The 15,814-nt window shown below is 38.9% G+C and overlaps 3 protein-coding genes across 7 annotated transcripts; all 3 read left to right on the forward strand.

Moving 5' to 3' along the window:
* The first annotated feature begins 2,206 nt into the window (after positions 1 to 2,206).
* On the forward strand, positions 2,207 to 6,913 carry LOC148205844 (uncharacterized). 4 transcript variants are annotated; one of them, XM_088103881.1, is made up of 4 exons: positions 2,342 to 2,358; positions 2,998 to 3,187; positions 3,286 to 3,438; positions 4,370 to 6,913. In XM_088103881.1, exon 4 carries the CDS (start codon positions 4,704 to 4,706, stop codon positions 6,615 to 6,617), a length of 1,914 nt encoding a protein of 637 aa, XP_087960007.1. In that variant the 5' UTR covers positions 2,342 to 2,358; positions 2,998 to 3,187; positions 3,286 to 3,438; positions 4,370 to 4,703; the 3' UTR covers positions 6,618 to 6,913. The 4 variants fall into 4 exon arrangements, with proteins under 4 accessions (XP_087960004.1, XP_087960007.1, XP_087960008.1 ...); XM_088103878.1 differs by lacking the exon at positions 2,998 to 3,187 and having other exon boundaries at positions 2,207 to 2,358; XM_088103882.1 differs by lacking the exons at positions 2,342 to 2,358; positions 2,998 to 3,187 and adding an exon at positions 2,364 to 2,479.
* Positions 6,914 to 6,972: 59 nt separating this feature from the next.
* LOC124848547 (uncharacterized) lies at positions 6,973 to 10,520 on the forward strand. 2 transcript variants are annotated; one of them, XM_047326248.2, is made up of 4 exons: positions 6,973 to 7,112; positions 7,414 to 8,031; positions 9,850 to 9,906; positions 9,984 to 10,520. In XM_047326248.2, exons 2-4 carry the CDS (start codon positions 7,423 to 7,425, stop codon positions 10,284 to 10,286), a joined length of 969 nt encoding a protein of 322 aa, XP_047182204.1. In that variant the 5' UTR covers positions 6,973 to 7,112; positions 7,414 to 7,422; the 3' UTR covers positions 10,287 to 10,520. The 2 variants fall into 2 exon arrangements, with proteins under 2 accessions (XP_047182204.1, XP_047182203.1); XM_047326247.2 differs by having other exon boundaries at positions 6,976 to 7,116.
* A 144-nt stretch (positions 10,521 to 10,664) lies between these two features.
* On the forward strand, positions 10,665 to 12,619 carry LOC148205845 (15-cis-phytoene desaturase, chloroplastic/chromoplastic-like). The gene has a single exon (XM_088103883.1). It carries the CDS (start codon positions 11,058 to 11,060, stop codon positions 12,489 to 12,491), a length of 1,434 nt encoding a protein of 477 aa, XP_087960009.1. The 5' UTR covers positions 10,665 to 11,057; the 3' UTR covers positions 12,492 to 12,619.
* The last annotated feature ends 3,195 nt before the right edge of the window (positions 12,620 to 15,814 follow it).

Raw genomic sequence — 15,814 nt, forward strand, 5'->3', positions numbered from 1 at the left:
TTAGTCTGCACGGGTTAGTTGGTGTAGGAGGCACAAAATTCCTAACACTTTGCTCCTAACTCATAGATGTGTTTTCAGTGCGAAAGGTCCGGGTCCCCAACTCTTCCTCATACTTGTGCTGCATCTTCTCTATTTGTCGTTTCATATTCCTCATCATCTAAATCGGGTTGGGTTGGTTATTCGCTTCCTCCACAACTACGTTGTTTGTCATGTTCCTCATGGTCACCATAGGGTTATCAGGATGATTACTTGGTCCTATAATGGGCGCCAAAATGTTTCGAATGTAGGATCAAGTCTTTAGATCCAACTACTCGGTTTCCAAACGTTCACTCACAAGTTCAAGTTCTATTCGATCTGAGGAACCTTCAGTGCATCCAAACTACTTGGATGATACTTGTAGAAGATACTCCAATGCCAAAATCAAGTCAAGTTAGACAAAAAACAATGAATGTTGTAATTTGTAACATCCCGACTTTTGGGATGTCCTGATTACGGGTGAAATTAAAATTATAATATCATTGCGAAAATCCAATTATATAATACCGAAATAAAGTTTGTAAGAATTAGTGTAAGATTTGATTGACGTGACAGATTAAAAAAATTTACTTCCAAATCCACTCTCATTTACCTTCAAATTCACTCAAATAAACAACAAAAAAATTTATCTTTAAATCCTCTCAAATCCCCTCAAATCCCCTCAAATCCCTTCAATTACTCTTTTCCAAATCCATTCAAGTGAACAAGACCTAAAAGAAAATTTCTATCTTATGGTGCTCTCTTTCCCTTTCTCTCAATTTTTACGTACATCTCTTTTACGCTTCCTTTCTTTTATTTCTAGTTCGATAAGTCCGTATTTTATTTTTAAATTAAAATATCCTATAACTTAAAAGTAACTGTGTTTAGATGGTGCTTCCTATAAAATTTCAATCAGTTTTTAAAAACATAACTATATATTCTAAACTTTTATTTTTTCAAGGTTATTTAATTTCAATTGCAAGCCTTTACTTCCTACACCCCTATTTTTAATTTTGTGCACCTTAATTACAAAAATGAAAAAGACATTATTGCCCTTAATAAAAAATATAAATAAATCAAACATAGGTTTCACATCAAACCTATTTCCTTATAGATCTGAACTCACGTCCATTCAATCCTAAACACATATCTCTATCAATAAGTCAACACATCACATTGAAAATATAGGACATCACAAATTTAACAACCATACAATAACATATACCACACCTTGTGAACTCATGTAGATTCTAATAAAACGGTTTTATAGTTAATCTACTTCGGTCTTGTTTAGACGATCCAGTTTGGTGATTGACTGTCCGATCTGGAGTCAAACCATCCAATTTGTTGATTTGTTGTCGACTTGTTAATTGACTATCCAAATTGATGACTTGTTGTCTCATTTGTTAATTGAGTGTCTGAGTTAGTAATTGTCGTTAGCTTAGTAGTGATTGTCTGGATTGATTGTTTGTCGTTTGATTTATTAATTGACCGTCCGAGTTGGTAATTATCGTTAGCTTGGTAGTCGACCGTCAGCACTGATTGTTTGTCATCTAATTTGTTAATTGACCATCTGATTGGCAATTGTTTCCAATTTGATAATTGACTTTCCGACTTGTAATTGACTCAACGATCATATTATTCACTATATTTTTTATAAAATTTATTAAATAAGAAATAAATATATTTGATATGCTTCCACAATGAACTTACTTAGCTGCCTAACCTGAAGCAGGTGCTAACCTAGCTTCGCGACGCACCCAAACGATGATTTTTTTTTTCTCCCATATGTTGACTTGTTTTCACATCAGATGCATCAACGGTGACTGATACGGTGGTGAAGGCTGGTTAGCGCAGGAGATTATTTCTCCAAAATTTGTTCGACTTTGGAAGACACGAGCGTGCCACGACAGCTTCTGCTTCCACTAACCCAAGACAAAACACAAAACCTAGGGTGGAAGGGGAAAAGACGAAACCACCATTCCTTTGGACCGCATAAAACGCTGACTCTGGGGTAGTAAAGGAATTTAATCTGCATCCCTTTCGACCAAAAGTATGCATGCCCCGCCAGCATGTGACGCTTGTTCTCCCCCACTTGTCAAGAAGGATAATTTTGTCATTATAACCTTCGATATTTATTAGCTTTGCGTTGTTGCTACTACTCGCCCAAGTAAATTTTTATTTATAAAAAAATAAATAGTAAATAAATAATATTAATAATAATAAAAAAAAGAGCCGCCTCTACTTTATTTATTAGCGGGGCTTTATTACGTAACGAGTTTCTATTTCTCTGTCTGGCTTGGCTTGTGTTGAGTTGCTCTTCTTTCTTTCGTCAATGTTTCGGTATTTCCTTGTCTTTTCTTCGTCTTCTCTTCTTCGGTAGTTTTCGAGTCTCCAGGGTTTTCACTGGTTCTCAGATCTGGAAACTTTATTTACGTTCGGTCTAGAATTTTCTATCATCTCTGTATGTTTTCAGTTTTCGTTTCTCTGTCTCAATAGTACCGAGTTTCTGTAATTGAATTGCTCAGTTATTCGGTGGTTTTTGTATTTTTATCTCTGCCTCTGCTTGTTGGTGTCCGCTGCTGCTGCTGTATTTAATTGCTGTTTTTCATTTTTTTATGGTATGCTTTTTGAGTTGGGGGATTTCGTTGTATGTGAGATGACACTCTTTCCTGTTTTTGGTTGCAGAATTTGCCAGATTTGGTTGTAGGGGTCGCACCCTGTGCTTGTTTGTATTTTGCTTCTAATTTCTGATGCTTAACTTTCGGGAAAATATTATAATCTTCGATCTATTCGGGTTAATATTTGCTTTGTCTTGTTTTAAGATGTGACTATGCTGCTGGTAGCTAGTTATTCTTCTAGTTATTTGATTTTTCTCTTCACATCCCCTTGTCAATTTTAATGATTTATCTTATTCTTTTTATTATGTTTAATTTAAGATTCAACACAATGTGAGTTTGGTGTGTTTTTTTTTTAACGTAGATCTACTTCTCTGCATATGCTCCTGTAGCCGATTCTCTCAACTCTTGAAGTCATCACGTGTGCTTATTGGTTGCTTATATTTTTTATGAGCGCGATATATTACAAAGATATGAACTGGTTGTATATCTATCTTATTATGAAGTTTTACTGGTTGAACAGTTGAATCCTAGAATTGATGTAGCATTGTCTGGTATGTTGGAGTTCTGTGCTAGAACATAATTCGTAGTTTCTTATTTTCCTTTCAAATCTTGTCGCTTGAATTGTTTGTTATGTTCAAATTTTATGCAGGAGCAGCAGTAATCATCTTTAGCCTTCTCGTGTATATTTGGAAAGTTGGCCTCTGCTGGACTTGTGAACAAATTCATTTACTGAAATGATTTTATGACTATGGAGTTACATAACAAAATGAGCATGGATCCTACCCTTATAGAGTTGGCGAAGGTCCGTGAACTCCTTATGATCTTTCTTTGTTTCCTTTATTGTTTCGTTCTTCCAATATGGTTGTTATTTTTATTTTTGCTCTTCGGTTCTGTTTTATGCAAATATATATTTGATATAGATTTGAGGTTCTTTCTATATGTAATTAATGAATTTGGTCTTCTATATCCGGATCTTCCCTTTTGCTTTTCTCTTCAAAGATTTCTGTTTTTTTGCTGTACGTACTGCTGTTTTTTTTTTTCATTTATTCTTGCCTGTAAAAATTTCAATCTTTTTGGCTGAGAATGCTTATTACAATTTCATATCTCTTAATGTGCGTCTGTTCATAGGTTAGTGAAACTCAAGACGCGTCCCATTCATCTATATACTCTCAGACCTTCTAGGTTCATGCATACTCCTAGAGCAATGCATCTGAAATTCCAATATTTTAATCATATCTAACAACTCGAATTCCTAATGTACATCACGTGTCAAGGATGAATACCTTTTGAAGGATGAAAGTCTTGTGATTTTCGATTATCTTCTTGGTTTTGTATATTTGGTGTGTTAGTTACGTAAAACCTCTCACAATCAACTTCAGGTGTGTCGCTTAGACGGGCTTTCCTGCCTTTACAAGGTTGATTTGGAAGACTGCATAAATAATCTTTGAACTTGTTACGTAATGTATGTCTGGTTCACATATTTTGGTCAGCTTGGTAAAATAAGCCTATATATATTGTAGTCTTCCCGTAATTTTATTGCAGTATTTTGTGGATAAATGTTCTGCTCACGTTAAGGCGAGACCTGAAAACTTGACATTTCCTTTTTTTAATCACATGAACCATCTCAATCATGGCGCTGAAGGGTGATTTATATGGGTGCACAGTGGTTAAAAATAAGTTGTTCTTTAAGTATTAATTAATTCATTAATAACTTATTTCTTTGTTTCTGTCAGGGTTAATGAAGCTTAATGATTTATTCGCTGGGAGCACGAAAAGCTCCAGAGAACTCCTTACTTCACTATTAAGCTGTCTTATCAAAGGTTTCTTTCCAAGAGATGTTATAAGATATCAATGGTTAAATTGAGTTTATTGAAAGATTAAACTTGTCTGGGATATAGTGAAAATGGACAGGTCAGATACATCCGGTTTTGTAAGTGGTGGAAGCTGTATATTGGAATTTGTTGTTCTAGCCTTAAAGTTCTGGTAGGTAACTGAGTATTGTAGTAGTATGTGGTGAACTGTTCTGCTGCTTCAACCTTCTGTAGCTGTAGTATACAACATCTGATAATGGATTTGAACATGAACGCTTTACTGTCTCCTCATGACGCTGAACTCAGGAAAGATGACAACTTCGGTGATACTACATTATGCTTGAGTGGCATTGGTTTTGGGGAAACAAATAAGGCTACTTATAGATCTAGTGAGAGCAATACTGGGATGAAGTTTTCCACTGCTTCTGATGATGGCTGCAGATTGGTTTTGGGATTGGGCCCAACCCCAATGGCATATGACGATGGCTACAGCAATTTGGAGTTTAATGCAAGAAAAAGGTCAGCCAAACTTTTTCCTCTGCACGTGCCATCTGAATGTGAATCAGTTCTTCAACTTGGCCTTTCTGGTGTAACAAACGAGGCATCAAGTGTACTTGACTGCTCAGGCTCAACTGAGACTGATGTGAACATGTCATGTTTCTCAAGCCAAACGTCTGCAGATAATTATTTTTCTAGGATTCCTATTGTTGATGAGGGCTCTACATCAGCAAAGAAATCAGGTGGCTATATGCCGTCACTTCTTTTAGCTCCAAGAATGGATATTGCTAAAAGTTCGGTGCAGGTGCAACAATTAACAAATGGAACTAAACCTCAATTGTGCCCAGAACCATCCAGTGTTGTAAATTACTCAACTGATCCTGCATCTGGGCCACAGGCTACAGGGATAACATCAGAGACCCGAACAAGCAATCCTAAGAGATGTAGATTTTTTGGATGTACAAAGGGAGCTCGAGGTGCTTCTGGACTTTGCATTGGACACGGTGGTGGACAGAGATGTCAAAAACCAGGATGCAACAAAGGTGCTGAGAGCCGAACTGCTTATTGTAAGGCCCATGGTGGAGGGAAGAGGTGCCAACACTTAGGATGTACTAAAAGTGCCGAGGGAAAGACAGATTATTGCATTGCGCATGGTGGTGGTAGGCGATGTGGTTATCCAGGTGGGTGCACAAAAGCTGCGCGAGGTAAGTCCGGACTTTGCATTAGACATGGAGGGGGTAAGAGGTGTAGAATAGATGGTTGCACTCGGAGTGCTGAAGGACAGGCTGGGTTATGCATATCTCATGGGGGTGGGCGCCGTTGTCAGTTGCAAGGATGTACAAAGGGTGCACAAGGGAGCACTATGTATTGCAAGGCACATGGTGGTGGGAAACGATGCTCATTTGCAGGGTGTACCAAAGGTGCGGAAGGAAGTACCCCACTGTGCAAGGCACATGGTGGGGGAAAGCGCTGCCTTTTCAATGGAGGTGGCATTTGCCCCAAAAGTGTACATGGAGGCACAAACTTTTGTGTTGCTCATGGTGGTGGGAAGAGGTGTGCTGTTGCAGGTTGCACCAAGAGTGCACGTGGCCGTACCGACTGTTGCGTTAGGCATGGTGGGGGTAAGCGATGCAGGTTTGAAGGTTGTGGGAAAAGTGCTCAAGGGAGCACAGACTTTTGCAAGGCCCATGGCGGAGGAAAGCGATGTAGCTGGGGAGATGGAAAGTGTGAGAAATTTGCAAGGGGAAAGAGTGGCCTCTGTGCTGCTCACAGCAGCTTGGTGCAAGAGCGGGAAATGAACAAGGGCATGATTGCTCCTGGACTTTTCCGCGGTCTTGTAGCTGCTGCTTCCACTGCCTGTAGCAGTTTTGAGAACAATTCTTCCTCAGGCGTCAGTGTTGTGTCTGACTCCAATGATTCTATGGAAACTCCAGCACAAAGACACCTCATACCGAAGGAGGTGTTAGTTCCGCTTTCAATGAAATCACCATCTTATTCCAACTTCTTGACTGCTAAGAAGCCAGACCACGACAGAAACTGTCACAGCTCCGCCGCAGGTTGCAGCACTGCTCAGAAAGGCCTAGACTTTAATCTGCCGGAGGGCAGGGTCCACGGCGGTGATCTCATGTTGTATTTTGGAGGGAATCTCAAAAATGCCCTTGACAGCATCTGAAACGGGAGGGAACTGTTGTATCTGCAAGTTGTAGATTCAGTTTAGTGATTAGGGACCATTTCCATGATGGAATTGTGCATAAAGCTTTGTTGCTGCTTGTTCAATAACTTGTGTATAGTTGGGTGTTATTAGCCATTATTAGCCATTAGTCTCTTATTGTTTGTAGTGCTTCGTCAGTGCGACGGCTTTCATTATTCAATGTAAGGTGGCGACGTTAAACCAAGTCCACTACACAAACAGCATCATGCTCTGGCGTGGGTTTGCTCCAATCGAATCATTGTATTCTTAAACTTCTAGTTTTAGTCTGTTTCAAAATAAAGGAGTGAAACTGAAGGCCACTATCGCTAATAAACATCTTCTTTGCTATCGTGTTTCGCACAGTATAAATAAGAGGTTTATCTGAGAATATATCACATACTCCAATAGCACTGTCGTCGTCGGCTTCTTCCTCTGCTCTTATGCAACCGACGCTGGAACCGCGCTGAATCGCCATTTGTGCGTGTAATATCTCTCCGTTTCTTTTCTTCCATCAGTTTCAACATTTCTAATTATCTTTCTATAATGATTTTGCTGGAAATTTTTCTTTTCTACCGCTTCTTCGAATGATTGAAGCATTTTACTCTTCAGATAGTTTTGATGTTTACTAAACATGGAATCAATTGTTTTAATGTTGTAAGAGGCGAAACTAGCGTTCGAATTAAGAACGCAGAATCGCGTTTGAAAATCTGTTCACGTCCTGACTCGAACGAGAAATTTTCGACGTAACAGCTTCCTGTTTTTCATCATCGAAATACAGGAGTAGGCAATGGAAAGCGCATGGAGCAACGGCAAGATGAAGGTCCTGAAGCCGAGGACTTCGAACGAGAACATTCCACCGATGCAGATAGACTCGGATGAGAGAAGAGGACGCTATATCCAACCGTCAGCGATGAGTCCACGGTTTCAACCGTACGCCGAAAACATCGACGCCGGTTCGCCTCTCTCGCGTTACCTGTTCGCCGGATCGCCGTTGTCTGGGAAGGTCGCTTCCGCCAGCGAGGCATTCAGCCCTCCCTCGTTCAGCGCATGGTCCACGAAAGGTCTTCCGTATTGCGGCAATAGTTCGGGGCGGAGCAGCAGCTTCGGCTCTCGCGGTAGGTTGTCGCCGTCACCGCTTTCGTCGATCGAGAACATGGAGGTCGCGTCATTCATGTCGCCGCCAATGTACCGAACGGCGGCGACTGGGGATGACGACGTTCTCGTGATGGATGACATTCTAGTGAGACCAATGTCCGGGGGAAAGAGTGGAAGGTCTTCATCCTCCTCCGGCCGCGGTTCGTCCTCTTCGTCGTCGGCGTCCAAGAGCGTGTTCAAGACAGATATTTGCAGAGCGTGGGAAGAGTCCGCTAGCTGCCGCTACACCTCCAAATGCCAGGTTAGGCCGCATCATTACTGTACAGTGATGAATTGCAAGATTAGTATATTTTCTTCATCACTTATTTTGATTATAAGATATGTCTGTAAGACGTTTATTTTTTACTTCCACAAATTTGAATGATGTTTCTTTTTCCCACCCGTAAATTTAAAATTAGTCATTGTAATTTAAACAAGTATGATTTAGGCTTTATACAAATATTGTTAAGAGATTATTTAACCCATACGTAGATTATAGAATACTTTATTTTGATTTTACATTTTTATTTTCAAAATTCTATCACAAGTTTATTCTATATTTATTGACAGATAGAAGTGTTTTAGTTGAAGGACTAATTAATATATATTTTTAAAAATTATATGAAATACAAATATCAATTTTAAATTTAAAGGATAAAAGTAAAATTTACTTTAACATTTAGAAATATTTAATCTTAAAATCATGTAGTAATAATGGGAGTGTGTTAATTTTTTTCATGATTCATTATTGTATCATTTTAATATTGTATTAAATAAAAAAGTAAATATTTTAGAAATATAATGTATATTTAATACTTTCTTTATATATAAGAAGATTAGTAAAGAGTTAGAATTATTCATTAGTCCGGTGGTAATTTATTGGTGGTAATTTATTGAACACGAGTGGGAAAACTTTCACTATTCTGGCTGGTCTCAGTGGAATAGAGGAGGAATAATTTTAATTTCCAACCTTTTATAAATCTTTTTTCATGGGTTGTTTGAGGGTGACGAAGAGTCTGCTCTACGTGGACGTACTCAGGGTAAGGTAAACTGTGGTTAGTAGCAGGGTTTTTTTTTTTTTTTTTTCTTGTTCTCTTCTTTCTCTAGAAAATTATCTATCGTTCTTGTGAATTTATCTGTTATATAGATATGATTCTTTATCGTTCTCGGGTATTTAAATTCTCTAATTATATGCTTGATTAAGACAAAAGCTTTGCCCACTGGAAGAGTAATTCTAATTTCAGGTGTGCTTATTCAAAGAAACTCCAAACCAATTTTTTGTTTTAAAGAACGTAGTTTTGTCCTTGCAAATTTCTTGCAAAGTTGGGCAACTATTTTTAATGAAATTGTAAACATTCATGTATAGAGGAATTTTTTTCAACAAAAAGAGTATTATTATTCTTTCTTTTCTTGGTTTTCTTTACCATAACCTCAATGCAACCCGTGGTTTCTTTCCCTTTTGGTTCCCTTTCTAGGATGAGGAATGTCTTGCTGTGGCGAACTCTGTTGAATTCCACTTTGTTGTCACTTCTGGTTACGTCTTTGTTAAGTCATATTGGCAGATGTTATATTAGGGATTTTAAATGTGTCTAGAAGGTTTAATTAAAATTTTTTGACTCCTATTATGTTGTCATTCCCCGCCGATTTCTTTCTTTCCTTCTCTGTTTTCCACGTGTAGAATTATAATATAAATTGCAGGGACAACATGAAAAGAGAATGATTAATTAGGTGATTATCAATTGTAAACAGGTCATGTTACCCATTCTAAATTAGGGTGAGAATGAGCTTCTGACTAAAATATAACTACCCACACTTCAACATGGGATCACGATTTGGACCTGGATAATGCTACTTGACATGGAATTAAGTTTCCGTCAGAGGAATCTGCTAAATTAGTCTATTGGTCTGGGGTTCTGAAAGGTTTAACGACAAAGGGTAGCAAATATATCTATGTTATTGCATTTTATTGAAAATGGTACTATGTAATCTATGGTAAAATGATTTTGTATTCAATGTCAATAGGAAATAAATTGCCCTGTCTTCTGGTATTTGATAGCTTAACGGTGTCAACATGTTGTAGTTACACTTAAAAGAAGAGGCTCAGTCTGGTCGTCCCTCCCCGAAAAGCAAATCCAGGGTAAGCAATACACCAATATGCTTAGATACAAAAAGGCAAGTATTCAGGAATTGAGTGTTTCTTATCGAGTTATGTAGGCAGAGACAAGCACATCATCATCTGTGAGAGCAGGATCAAGCACGCATGGCCCAAGCACCGACATTGTTGAACAGCAGGATGCAGGAGCGGAGTCTGATCAGCAAGGCGCAACTTCCCAACCAACTTCACCCGAATCTGCCAATAACTGGTCACCCCTGGATGATGGTATTGAGGTTGTACTCCCAGGTTCAGATGAAGCTCCATCAAGAGAAGAAATTCATGCCTATATTTCCAGTCTTAAACATGGCCGGACTGCTAAAAGGAGACTGCCGGTATTTGAAGCAATTACCAAAGGGACTTGATTCCCACCATTCATAAAACAACGCCTCTTCACTGATGGAACTTACTATTCTAACTCAACCATGCTGTTTTTTCTTCCTTTTTCATTCGAATAATTTCCCCCACTTTTTAAATAAATAAAATCATGGTTGTGGGGGCGTACTGGAAACTATAACCGTGGTGACCAGAATACCTGTGTAGTTGTGCATACATTTCGGAATAACGACATGATAAGAAGAAAAAAAACATTATCGCTACGTTTTTGTTTTTGATTGAATGCCTTTCTTCTACCATATTTATAGGGAATTATATGCACAGGGAATTTGATTATTCTTCAATGAGGTATATGATAGGAGCAGCGACAGTCTAACTTGTACTTTGGTGCTGCAATAATCTTCCAGCCCTAAATTTAGTCAAAATTTGAGGAATGTCACGAGTTCACAACTGAACTATTAGTGACATTGTAGGGTGGATTCGCCTTATTCACATTACTAGCAGTGCACAAGAAAATGATTTCATCCAATCATACACTGCCTCGTGTGAAGGAGAAGGGAGCTCAAGGGGGAGAATATTGTGACATGTCTTGCTTCTGATATTCTTATAATATTCAAAATTCTCAACAGATAATATTAATATCTAATGAGAGATTGCATTAATCCACGTAAAGAAATGGCATCAACATCAGCGTCTCCACCAAAACCAATCCAAGAGCCACATCCACCAGAATCAAACCCTTCTAGTGAAAAAAAAAAGAAGGTTTTTTATCACTGACCGAAAACCTTATCCAAACTCCAATGACTACTATCACACTATTTTCCGCCCCTTGCACAAACCTCTCCTTCTCTTCTCCTCCAAAACGATTCAGATTCAATCCCCAATCCTCCGCACAACTTTCCCCCACCTCTTCCTCACCTTTGCAAAACCCCTCACTACCCAAAACCGGAGTCATTGTCATCGGCGCTGGCCTTGCCGGCCTTGCTGCCGCCACTCACCTGAACTCCAACAACATCCCCTTCGTCCTCCTCGAAGCTTCAGACGCGGTCGGCGGCCGCGTCCGCACCGACATTGTCGACGGCTTCCTCCTGGACCGCGGCTTCCAAATCTTCATCACCGCTTATCCAGAAGCCCAAAAGCTCCTCGATTACCAGTCCCTGAATCTCCAGAAGTTCTACTCCGGAGCTCGAATTTTCTACGATGGTCGATTTCACACCGTCGCCGACCCTCTCCGTCACTTCTGGGACTCCGCAAAATCCCTCACCAATCCGATTGGATCACCCATCGACAAGCTACTAATCGGATCCACCAGAATTGGCGTCCTCTCCAAATCCAACGAAGAAATCTTCGCCGCAGAGGAAGTCCCTACAATTGCTTTACTCAAGAAGCTAGGGTTTTCCGATTCCATCATCGGAAGGTTCTTCCGCCCCTTCTTCGGCGGAATCTTCTTTGATCCAAACCTGGAAACCACGTCGCGCCTGTTCGATTTCATCTTCAAGTGCCTCGCTCTCGGAGACAACACCCTGCCGGCGAGAGGCATAGCAGCTATTCCGGAACAGCTGGCAGCGAGGTTGCCAACTGGTTCGATCATGCTCAACTCCAGGGCCGTTTCCGTCGACCTCGTCGGCTCCAAAACGCCTCTCGTGAGACTGCAAAATGGCGACGTTTTGAAGAGCGAGCTGGGAGTCATCGTCGCAGTCGAAGAACCCGCGGCAGTTGAGCTATTAGCGGGAAGGGTTAGTCAGGTTCCTAAGAAACCGGTTCGAAGCACGGTATGCTTGTATTTCACCGCGAACCGGGATCAGATACCGGTTCAAGACCCGGTCCTATTTCTTAACGGGTCAGGTAAGGGCATTGTAAACAACATGTTCTTTGCAACGAATGTGGCTCCATCTTACGGGCCACCCGACAAGGCCCTGGTATCAGTGTCACTGATTGGGTTGTTTGAGGGTGTGTCCGACGATGAACTTGTGGGTAAGGTTATTGAGGAGCTTTCGGGTTGGTTTGGGGGCAAATTGGTTAGGGAGTGGAAACATTTAAGGACCTATCGAATCGGGTTTGCCCAGCCCAATCAGTGCCCACCCACGGATCTGAAGAAAAACCCGAGAGTTGAGTCGGGTTTGTATGTTTGTGGTGATTATTTGACCTCTGCGACGTTTGATGGTGCTTTGGTCTCTGGGAGAAGGGCATCAGAATCCCTGTTGAAGGATAGAACCCTCACCCCCTCCTCTTAAAATTCTTCCCCTTTTAATTCCAAACAATTATTTTCCATCTAAGACATAACTGTAACTTCATTTACTTATTTCTTTTTCTTCGGTGAATATAAATGAATAAGTGCCAGTCACTGAGATATTTGTTTAAATATGTATGATTCATGTAATTTAATTATTATAATCATAAAATTGAATATTTTTTTGAGATAACTAGTATATGATAAGGAGAAGCGTTTCGCTTTACAGGAGTTCCAATGATGCAATCCAAGCTTGTCATCGAGGATAAGTAGGGACAGTAACTGGGTCGGAATCAAACCAAACAACATAAGCCACATTGCCCAGGTTGCCATTGATTCACCAATCATTTATGCTGTGTTTCACTTGAGGGTGATTGGGAGAGATGATTTGAGAAAGAGTGATTGAATGGATTTAAGGGGATTTAAGGAGATTTGAGGATAAATTTTTTTGTGTTTACTTGAATGAATTTGGAGAAAACTGAGAGTGTATTTAGAGATAAAGTTTGTGAAAATTAGTGGAGAATTTGATTGATGTAATAGATAAAAAAAATTGTTAAATAGCTAAAAATTGAAGATTACCAAAATATCCCTAATTATTAAAGTAATATAAAATGATAATTGTTAATGTTATATTTAATTGTAAAAATATTTATAAAGAATAAAAAATTAACATTAATTATTTAATAATTAAAATTTAAATTTAAGAGTCTATTTAATATTATCAAATTGGTTTTTATTTATTTAAAGATTAAATTAGAAGACAAAATCTTAATTAGTTTTTAAGATGATATTAAATGATGTTAAATTTTTATATATTAGAATTTAAATTTAAGAGACAATTTAATATATCATTATAATAATCCATTACAATAGAAGAAGAATAATACTGCATAAGAAAGCTTCTCCTTTCTTCCACATGACCTTTCGAAAAACAGACTGTTTTGTTGAGTTTTTGTTTAACTCATAAAGGAAAATGGTGTGTTTAGGCCTTTATCCTGAGTCAATATTTTTCGAATTTTTGTTTAGGCCTTTATCCTCTCGCAGGCCGAACTTTGGGCTGCTTGGTGAAGCTTCTTCACTCCTTTTCTCTTTGTCTCACACGAAAAGGCAGTTAGGGTAGCACCTTTCTTCTTCTCCAACTAAGAACTCCAACATTAGGAGTCTTGCAGCGCGCACGAGGAAAATTTTTTCCCTTTCTCTTTGGTTCGTGCAATCTCTTTTTTCTCATGGACAAACCCACCGTTGGGGTCTTTTTGTCGCGCCGCCAATGAGCTATTTCTCTCCTTCTCCGTTCCAAGGAGGTCGCGGGGCAGAAAGCGAGATACCCTTCTCTTTTCTCTTTCTGTTTTGGACTACTTGTAGGGGAACCACTTTTCTCCTTCGTCTTTGCTCCAGATCGCGCATGCAACCGAATACGAAGCTCGTTGAGAAGTATGTGAACCGAATATCACCCACTGGAACCGAATACAGGTCTTCAAAAATTATTCACACTCCTGGTACCAAATATGGGTGGAAGGTAACCGAATACACCTCCACTGTTCTTCCTCTTCTTTAGCTTTGAAGTTGTCTTCATCTTCAACCATCATCTTAAAATTGATTATTATGTCAGCTTTAAGGGTTGGAATTATACAATGTGCAAGGGTAAATTAGACATTAGATGGTAAATCCCTTCAAATCTCTGTACTTTAGCGGGTGATGAAAAATTCCCCAATCCCGCAAATCCGCGCATTTCGTTCCTCGCATTTCGGCTAAAGTGAACATGCATTTCTTCGCATTTCATCGCCCTTAAACACGCATGAACAGTTCTTTCTGCTCAAGTGAACACAACCTTAGTTTTGAAAGACGTTTTTCTACTATAACATCATATGTTTGACAAAAATCCCACTATGACTTCCTGCTCCAAAATCTAAAATACCTGGCAATAAGTTTTTGTAATAATTTTTTCTTCCAATTTACGAAATTAAGTTTAAATGCGTTTCGGTGACTATTATATTAAGAATGACATAAAACTATACACTATGATAAAGTAATTTGAGTTCATTTGTCTTAGAAGTCCAGTTCTCAGTTTATTCCTTGAACCCCGATACTACTTTTGGGAGCAATCAATAATGCAGAAAGAACTTTAGATGTCTGTTGTTTTGGACTTTTAACGTCTGATCTCTGTCTGACGTCTATATGAGTGACGTTAATGAGATGTCAGACCCTTTAAGTCAGGCGTCTCTATAGACGTCGGACATATATAGGTTAGACGTCTATATAGACGTTTGATCCATACAGGTCAGACGTCTTTGAGGTTGCTCATGACTCATGGTGATTCGAGTTTTTTATATTTTAGTTGAAGAGAATGTATTGTACATTCTTTTTATTGGATGGTTTTAAAAACGTAGTCAAGGGAATTTGAGGAGTGCAGAATGCAAGAAATCTCCTTCGAAGAACGCCGCTCAAGGACATGAGAATAACTACACCAAAACCCAACGAAAATGCATTTTAATCGGTTTAAATGAAAGATAAGACATCAAAGAGTGATGTAATCGGAGTAAAATTAATTTTAAACGGTACAAAAGTGAGAAAATAACCTGAAAAGCGTAACCCGTAGAGAGAAAACGCGACGAAGATGATGAACAATGAGTGCGCGTAACGGATGTCTCGCGTTCGCAATGTTTTAATGCTGACATTTAGAAGTCGGTTCCCCCATAACAGACGTCTAAAGGGCTTTAGAAGTCGGTTTCCCCATAACAAATGTCTAAATGGAGTCAAAAATTGACTTTTTAAATTCTTGGCTCCGCATTTAAATGGTCCTCCCAACAACAGATGTCTAAAGTGCTTTAGAAGTCGGAGTGGCGGGATCAGACGTCTAAATGGAGTCAAAAAGTGACTTTTTAAATTTCTGGGTTGTGTATTTAGACGTTGGTTCCCCCAATAACAGACGTCTAAAGTGCTTTAGAAGTCGGTTCCCCCATAACAGACGTCTAAATAGAATAAAAAATTATTTTTGTTTAACTTTTTCGTTTAGTTTTGGCGTCCATTTGGGGGAGCCGACGTATATCAGTATTTAGACGTCAGGCCCCTCCGTAGCCGACGTCTAAATAGTTGTGTTGTTTAGGAAAAATGTCACTGGTCATTTTTTACGTTGGATATTCGAGGGTCAGACGTCTAAAGGGTGACGTTAAAGGTCTTTTTTGCACTAGTGAATTACAAGAAAATTTATTGAAATAATTTAAAATATTTTAAAGAATTATTTACATATTGTTTCAGATAATGGAGTTGAATTATTGTTTTAAGTAGTGAGGTCGAAAGTTATTTCTTCACATTTTATTATTTTACTTT

The sequence above is a fragment of the Vigna umbellata genome, chromosome 1 (genome assembly GCF_029865625.1).
Source record: "Vigna umbellata cultivar VRB3 chromosome 1, Vumbellata_1.0, whole genome shotgun sequence".
Lineage (NCBI taxonomy): Eukaryota > Viridiplantae > Streptophyta > Magnoliopsida > Fabales > Fabaceae > Vigna > Vigna umbellata.